This window comes from Ipomoea triloba, chromosome 16 (assembly GCF_003576645.1).
Source record: "Ipomoea triloba cultivar NCNSP0323 chromosome 16, ASM357664v1".
In the NCBI taxonomy this organism is placed as follows: Eukaryota; Viridiplantae; Streptophyta; class Magnoliopsida; order Solanales; family Convolvulaceae; genus Ipomoea; species Ipomoea triloba.
Window position 1 is genome coordinate 1,050,249 of NC_044931.1, and position 8,716 is coordinate 1,058,964.

Here is an 8,716-nt window from a genome sequence, read left to right on the forward strand (position 1 = left end):
ATTAAAAATTATTTTTGGGGGTAGGCAAGTCCCTTACTTAGCATGTTTTGCTAACCCCTTTTTATTTGTTGTGTTTTGCTGTTGCTTGTGTAAGTAGCAGGGAATAAATGATAAGAGTTGCAGTGACGAGAGCAGTAGACTGAGTTGCTGTTAGCTCGGGGATTTAGCAAAATAAAGGATTATGTAATGAAGATTATTTAAGGATTTTATATTAATATTTTGAGGATTATGAGAACTTGATGTTATTTTTAATTTGGGATTTGTTTGAGACTAGCCTTGCATCTAATCAAGTAGGATTAGGTGTGGCGGTAGCACCCTTGAATAAAGTTATTGTGGATTTTGATTATTATTAATTTAATAAGTATTAATATTTCCTTTTATAGTAAGGCTATTTATAGTAAGCCACGGGTTTGAAATTTGGGGGTGTTACAAGTTGGTATCAGAGCCTAGGTTATGACAATACCTAGGAAATAACTCAATAAGAAAATTTTGGGTTACGATGACGAGAAATTAGGCTTTAAACACCGTGGTGAGAATGGTGAGATTTATAGTCTAATTTTTATATATGTGGCATGTGTTGATTATATATGTGGCATTTGTGATTTTATATGTGGCTTTGCACCCCGAGGGTGAGCATATCTCAGGTACGCTATAAATTACTTGAGGTTTATTTATTTATTTATTTGGAAAGCATGCCAATATGTGGAAATTGATTTGTATATCTGTTTATATTATATGTGCTTTATATGAGAAAAGTGGGAAGCACTCTGATGTAGTAGTCCTTTGCCTGTAGTTAGTAACTATGCCTCCAAGAAGATCAGCGGGAAGCCAAAGTGCTCGGGAAAATGATATTCCAACTAACGCTGAGTTGGCTCAGGCTGTGAGACAGCTAGCTCAGTTGACTCAGGCAATTGGAGATAGAATGCTCCAAAATCCTCAAGGGAATGGAAATGGGAACGATATGGCTAAGTTAGTGGCTGGGCGAAACCCTCCCATTTTCTTAGGGCAAGAAGATCCATTGGTGCTGGAAGAATGGATGCGAGTGTTCGACAAGCTGTTCGATGCTCTCAACTGTCCTGCTGAACGGCATGTGGATATTGCTGTTTACTATCTTCAGCAGCGAGCTGACATCTGGTGGGCTGTAGCTGGTCCAACCCTACGTCAATCGCCAACTTTTGGATGGGAAGCTTTCAAGGATGCTCTGAGGGAGAAATTTTACCCTGAGCATGTTAGGACGGCTAAGTACGATGAATTCCTTCACCTGCGTCAAGAAAATAGATCGGTTTAGGAGTACTACACCGATTTTCTCGATCTGTCGAGATTTGCACCGGCTTTGGTCCCTGATGAGCGAAGCAAAGCGAGTAAGTTCATCCGAGGACTCAACTTTGAGACTCAGAAGGGTCTGAGTATGTTCAGATGCCAGACTCTGGACGAGGCATATAGCAGAGCTGCTAGCCATTGTCAGGTTCAGCAATTCCAGAGAGAGGTCGCTGGAAAAGGAAAGAGAAAGAGTGAAGAAGATCGTCAGCAAGGTGAGAAGAGGCCTAAATTTCCTCATCCAGGCCAGAACCACAACTATCAAGGAAAAGGTGGACCAAGGAATCATAATGGTCACCAGGTTCAGAGGAACCAGAGGGCTGAAAGGCACTACAACTGCAAGAGATGTAACAAGGATCACCCTGGAGTGGATTGCCAAGGGAATGTTGTCAAGTGCTTCAATTGCAATAGGATGGGGCATCGTGCATTTGAGTGCTATGCCAAGAAGAACGGAAATCCTTCATGGCAAAACCAGAACAAGAATGGAGGAAACAAAAATCCTTCATGGCAAAACCAGAACAAGAATGGAGGAAACAACGGAAAGAACCTAGGAGGAGGAAACCAGAATAACCGGAATGGCAATAGGAATGGCAGTGATAACAAGGCCTAGAATAACAATGGCGGGAATGGTGGACAGGGACGTATCTTCGACATGAATAAGGCTCAGGCAGAGGCCAGTGACGTGGTTACAGGTACCTTCTTCGTTCACTTTGTACTTGCGTTTGTTTTGTTTGATTCTGGAGCTACAAACTCCTTTGTATCAACTGCTTTTGTTAAGAGAGTAGGGTTGGTTCCGACTTCAGAAGTAAAGATAGCAGTTAAAACCCCTACTGGTAGTGTAGTTGCATGCAAGTATGTGCATAAAGACGTACCGATAGATATCCAAGGAGTGAAATTTCCGAGTAATCTTATTGAATTCGAGCTAAAAGACCTCGATGTCGTATTGGGGATGGATTGGCTAAGTGCTTACAAGGCCAAGATCATCTGTGATAAGCAGCAAGTGTCATTGCGGAATGCAGAAGGTGATCGGGTTACCTATCGAGGGATCGTTGTCAAACCAGGAATCAAGTTGGTATCCATGATGAAGGTTAAGAAGTACATGATGAACAATCATGAAGCTTACCTATGCATGGTTAAAGATCTCGATTCCATGGAGGAAGCGCTTGAGCAGATAGCGGTGGTAAGAGATTTTCCTGATGTTTTTCCAGAGGAGATACCAGGAATGCCACCAGAAAGGGAGATAGAGTTTGGTATTGATCTATTACCTGGAACCGCACCAATCTCGAAGACACCTTACAGGATAGCACCGAAGGAGATGCAAGAATTGAAAGAGCAACTGCAGAAATTGCTAGACAAAGGTTACATTCGGCCAAGTGTCTCTCCGTGGGGCGCTCCAGTGTTGTTTGTTAAGAAGAAAGATGGTGGATTGAGACTCTACATCAACTACCGTGAGTTGAATCAAGTAACAGTGAAGAACATGTATCCTTTGCCTCGAATTGATGATCTGTTCGATCAATTGAAGGGAGCTGGAACGTTCTCCAAGATCGACTTGAGATCAGGTTATCATCAATTGAAGGTAGCTGAAAAGGACATACCCAAGACTGCGTTCAGGACGAGGTATGGGCATTATGAGTTCACTGTGATGCCGTTTGGGTTAACTAATGCACCTGCGGTATTCATGGATCTCATGAATCGAGTCTTTCGACCATACCTGGATCAGTTCGTGGTTGTTTTCATTGATGACATTCTGATATATTCCAAGACCCCTGAAGAGCATGAAGATCATCTGAGAGTGGTTTTGCAAATTTTAAGGGAAAACCAGTTCTATGCTAAGTTGTCCAAATGTGAATTTTGGCAGGATAAAATTGCATTCCTTGGACATGTAATCACTAAGGAAGGAGTAGCTATTGCATTCCTTGGACATGTAATCACTAAGGAAGGAGTAGCTGTTGCATTCCTTGGACATGTAATCACTAAGGAAGGAGTAGCTGTTGATCCTTCGAGACATGTAATCACTAAGGAAGGAGTAGCTGTTGATCCTTCGAAGATTCAAGCAGTGATGGATTGGAAAGCACCAACTTCAGTGACAGAGGTAAGAAGCTTTCTAGGATTAGCTGGATATTATAGAAGATTTGTGAAAGACTTCTCCAAGATTGCAAGGCCAATGACAAACCTAATGAAGAAAACCACTAAGTTTATGTGGGATGCAAACTGTGAGGAAGCTTTTCAAGAGCTGAAGAAGAGGTTGACAACTGCACCAGTGTTGACCTTACCATCCGGTACGGAAGGATTTGAAATCTACAGTGATGCTTCGAAGAAAGGATTGGGTTGTGTGTTGATGCAAAATGGAAAGGTGGTTGCTTATGCATCAAGACAACTGAGGACTCATGAGGTGAATTATCCTACTCACGACTTAGAATTGGCTGCTGTAGTGTTCGCTTTGAAGATTTGGCGCCATTATCTATATGGAGTGCAATGTAAGATATTCACCGATCATAAAAGTCTGAAGTATATTTTCACCCAAAAAGAATTGAATATGAGGCAACGAAGGTGGTTAGAATTGATCAAAGACTACGATCTAGTCATTCAATACCACGAAGGGAAAGCGAATGTGGTTGCAGATGCGTTAAGCCGAAAATCGGAACACTCTATGAATGTGACATGGGTACTTCCAGAAGGATTGTGTGAAGATTTTAGAAGACTTAATCTTGAAGTCAAGACTGAAGGTGAAGTAGAAGCAGAAATTGACTTTTACAACATAGTGATTATGCCATCAATATTTGAAGAAATCAAGCAGAAACAGTCCGATGACAGTGAGTTAGGAAAAGTAAAGGCTGGGATGGTTGACAATAAAAATGGATCCTTTAAGCTGTGGCAAGATGGAAGTATTCGGTTTGAAGGGCGATGGTGTATACCTATAGCCTGTGAAGAAGTGAAAACAAAGCTTATGGAAGAAGGGCACAATACTCCCTATTCAGTGCACCCTGGAGGTGACAAGTTATATAAGGATTTGAAGAAACATTTTTGGTGGCCAGGAATGAAGAAAGAAGTAGCAGAATTTGTGGCCCGATGTTTAAATTGTCAAAAGGTTAAAGCCGAAAGAAGTAAGCCTAAAGGATTAGTTCAATCGTTAGAGATTCCACAGTGGAAATGGGATTCAATCTCTATGGATTTCGTCGGTGGTTTGCCACTGACTAAAGCTGGAAAGAATAAGATTTGGGTTATTGTAGACAGATTGACTAAGACTGCTCGATTTATAGCAATGAACGAGACTTGGAGTATGGAGTAGTTGGCTAAAGCTTATGTGAAGCAAGTGGTTAAGTACCACGGAGTACCTAAGGATATTATTTCCGATAGAGATTCAAGGTTTCTATCTCAATTTTGGAAAGCTTTGCAAAATGCAATGGGTACAAGATTGAAGTTGAGTACGACATTTCATCCAGCTACGGGTGGACAAACCGAGAGGACTATCCAGACTTTAGAAGATATGCTAAGAGCTTGCGTGATGGATTTAAAAGGGTCGTGGGATGAACATCTTGATCTTATTGAATTTTCCTACAATAATAGTTATCATGCTAGTATCAAGATGGCCCCTTATGAAGCTTTGTATGGCCAAAAGTGTAGAAGCCCTTTGTGTTGGAGTGATATGGTTGATACGGTCGTGTTAGGACCCCAGTACTTGGAAGAGACCATTGAGAAAGTCAAGCTAATTCAAGCAAGAATGAAAGCTGCTCAAGATCGTCAAAAGTCATATGCAGATTTAGGACGGAAACCAGCAGAATTTCAAGTGGGAGAAAGAGTTCTTCTAAGAGTATCACTGTGACACCCCCAACCTCACACCGGCTGAGATAGCTAAAGCTTAACACAACAGCTGCCAATCTCAACCATCAAACGAAAACATAGCGGAAGTGATTTAAAACCTAAGGGGCGTCATGCCACATCTAGGTATAACACAGCNATTCCTTGGACATGTAATCACTAAGGAAGGAGTAGCTGTTGATCCTTCGAAGATTCAAGCAGTGATGGATTGGAAAGCACCAACTTCAGTGACAGAGGTAAGAAGCTTTCTAGGATTAGCTGGATATTATAGAAGATTTGTGAAAGACTTCTCCAAGATTGCAAGGCCAATGACAAACCTAATGAAGAAAACCACTAAGTTTATGTGGGATGCAAACTGTGAGGAAGCTTTTCAAGAGCTGAAGAAGAGGTTGACAACTGCACCAGTGTTGACCTTACCATCCGGTACGGAAGGATTTGAAATCTACAGTGATGCTTCGAAGAAAGGATTGGGTTGTGTGTTGATGCAAAATGGAAAGGTGGTTGCTTATGCATCAAGACAACTGAGGACTCATGAGGTGAATTATCCTACTCACGACTTAGAATTGGCTGCTGTAGTGTTCGCTTTGAAGATTTGGCGCCATTATCTATATGGAGTGCAATGTAAGATATTCACCGATCATAAAAGTCTGAAGTATATTTTCACCCAAAAAGAATTGAATATGAGGCAACGAAGGTGGTTAGAATTGATCAAAGACTACGATCTAGTCATTCAATACCACGAAGGGAAAGCGAATGTGGTTGCAGATGCGTTAAGCCGAAAATCGGAACACTCTATGAATGTGACATGGGTACTTCCAGAAGGATTGTGTGAAGATTTTAGAAGACTTAATCTTGAAGTCAAGACTGAAGGTGAAGTAGAAGCAGAAATTGACTTTTACAACATAGTGATTATGCCATCAATATTTGAAGAAATCAAGCAGAAACAGTCCGATGACAGTGAGTTAGGAAAAGTAAAGGCTGGGATGGTTGACAATAAAAATGGATCCTTTAAGCTGTGGCAAGATGGAAGTATTCGGTTTGAAGGGCGATGGTGTATACCTATAGCCTGTGAAGAAGTGAAAACAAAGCTTATGGAAGAAGGGCACAATACTCCCTATTCAGTGCACCCTGGAGGTGACAAGTTATATAAGGATTTGAAGAAACATTTTTGGTGGCCAGGAATGAAGAAAGAAGTAGCAGAATTTGTGGCCCGATGTTTAAATTGTCAAAAGGTTAAAGCCGAAAGAAGTAAGCCTAAAGGATTAGTTCAATCGTTAGAGATTCCACAGTGGAAATGGGATTCAATCTCTATGGATTTCGTCGGTGGTTTGCCACTGACTAAAGCTGGAAAGAATAAGATTTGGGTTATTGTAGACAGATTGACTAAGACTGCTCGATTTATAGCAATGAACGAGACTTGGAGTATGGAGTAGTTGGCTAAAGCTTATGTGAAGCAAGTGGTTAAGTACCACGGAGTACCTAAGGATATTATTTCCGATAGAGATTCAAGGTTTCTATCTCAATTTTGGAAAGCTTTGCAAAATGCAATGGGTACAAGATTGAAGTTGAGTACGACATTTCATCCAGCTACGGGTGGACAAACCGAGAGGACTATCCAGACTTTAGAAGATATGCTAAGAGCTTGCGTGATGGATTTAAAAGGGTCGTGGGATGAACATCTTGATCTTATTGAATTTTCCTACAATAATAGTTATCATGCTAGTATCAAGATGGCCCCTTATGAAGCTTTGTATGGCCAAAAGTGTAGAAGCCCTTTGTGTTGGAGTGATATGGTTGATACGGTCGTGTTAGGACCCCAGTACTTGGAAGAGACCATTGAGAAAGTCAAGCTAATTCAAGCAAGAATGAAAGCTGCTCAAGATCGTCAAAAGTCATATGCAGATTTAGGACGGAAACCAGCAGAATTTCAAGTGGGAGAAAGAGTTCTTCTAAGAGTATCACTGTGACACCCCCAACCTCACACCGGCTGAGATAGCTAAAGCTTAACACAACAGCTGCCAATCTCAACCATCAAACGAAAACATAGCGGAAGTGATTTAAAACCTAAGGGGCGTCATGCCACATCTAGGTATAACACAGCCTAGATGCACAGGCTAATCATAAAGCGGACTAAGCTGTCATAGATATAAACCAAGATAAAATTCTCAAAACATAAACCACAATCATCGAAAGTACTCAAACCACTAATCCAGAGTATACTAATAATATCTCAAGGCACACAGGCCAAAACCAAAGTCTAAACAAGGTAAACTAAGGCTAAACATCCTCATAAGGAAAGCTCTAGCGCGCTCTCGCATAACTACTCCATACCTGGAAAACACACAAAGAACCATTAGCAAAAGAATGCTAAGCAACCACCATTCACACCCGCAAGGAGATATAGATATACATAAGCTTGTAAATAGGTTTACACACCCATATAGAATATAAACACCAACGAACTGTTCAGTAGTTGAAAACGATACTCAACAATAATAAGCTGAACGAATCACAAACCAAGACTCAGTCAAACAAAGCCAATAGCCAACAACAAAGCATAATGCAATAACGAACCGTAACCGAGATCCATAAGGTATCGACCGAATTAGCATAAAGAGCTCATAAAACGGACCAAGAAGGAACCCCAACTCCAACCTCCAAACCAAGTCAACCCAACCACCAAACCAAGTCAAACCACATAGTCAGAAGTCAGGAGTCAAGAGTCAATCCCGGAAAAACCGGTACACAGGGGTGACCAACCCAAAGTCAGTGGTCAAGAGCCAAACCCGGAAAACCGGTACACAGGGGTGATGAGCCCAATCACAGGGACCGAAGTCCAATCACAGGGACCGAAGTCCAATCACAGGGACCGACAGTCCAATCACAGGGACCGAAGTCCAATCACAGGGGTAATCAACCCAATCACAGGGACCGAAGTCCAAAGTCAGAAGTCAATAGTAGCACAGTCAAACCATAGTCAATAGTAGCACAATAGTCAACTCCAACCAACAACCACCAACAACAACAACCGAACCACCATCACAACCTCATACTCCAACATCACTCAAAGCAACCAAACGAAGTGTTCATCTCACATATGAACACAAACCAACTCCCAGAAAATGAATCAAAGGATCAATAGATCAAGAATACCAAAAATGGAAACCAAAGACATGAATCAATACTCCAAACTATGGTATCAAATACCCAATAAATGACATGAATAAATACTCCAAAGACATGGTAAAATACCCAACAAAACAATCCAACAATAATCAGAACAAAGGAGAACAACAGACAACAACAACAGCGAAACTGCTCACTGGAAATCAATTCCCAGTGGCCTAACGGAACACCGCAACGGAGCACACCTCTCCGCCGACCTCCTCCGCAAAGAGGAGACGGTCTCCCTCAACGGGCCTCTCCCCTCCGCCCGACACCACCGTCGCCACCTTGCGGATCGCCCTCGCGGGTTACATTGTGCCGTCCGGGTCTTCCGCAAGGCCAACCCAATTTCCAGATTCCAGAACCGAGAACAGACATGAACAAATCCAACTTCCAGAATACAAAATCAGACCAA

General features: G+C 41.8%; 1 protein-coding gene across 1 annotated transcript; it reads left to right on the forward strand.

Moving 5' to 3' along the window:
• Positions 1-802: 802 nt before the first annotated feature.
• On the forward strand, positions 803-1,927 carry LOC116007914. The gene is made up of 2 exons (XM_031248573.1): positions 803-1,228; positions 1,289-1,927. Exons 1-2 carry the CDS (start codon positions 803-805, stop codon positions 1,925-1,927), a joined length of 1,065 nt encoding a protein of 354 aa, XP_031104433.1.
• The last annotated feature ends 6,789 nt before the right edge of the window (positions 1,928-8,716 follow it).

Excerpts from the sequence above, each read along its gene's own strand:
- LOC116007914 (XM_031248573.1), top strand. The coding sequence starts at position 803 with ATGCCTCCAAGAAGATCAGCGGGAAGCCAAAGTGCTCGGGAAAATGAT. Across the intron at positions 1,229-1,288 it reads AGAAATTTTACCCTGAGCAT|GAGTACTACACCGATTTTCT; the intron begins GTTAGGACGGCT and ends AGATCGGTTTAG.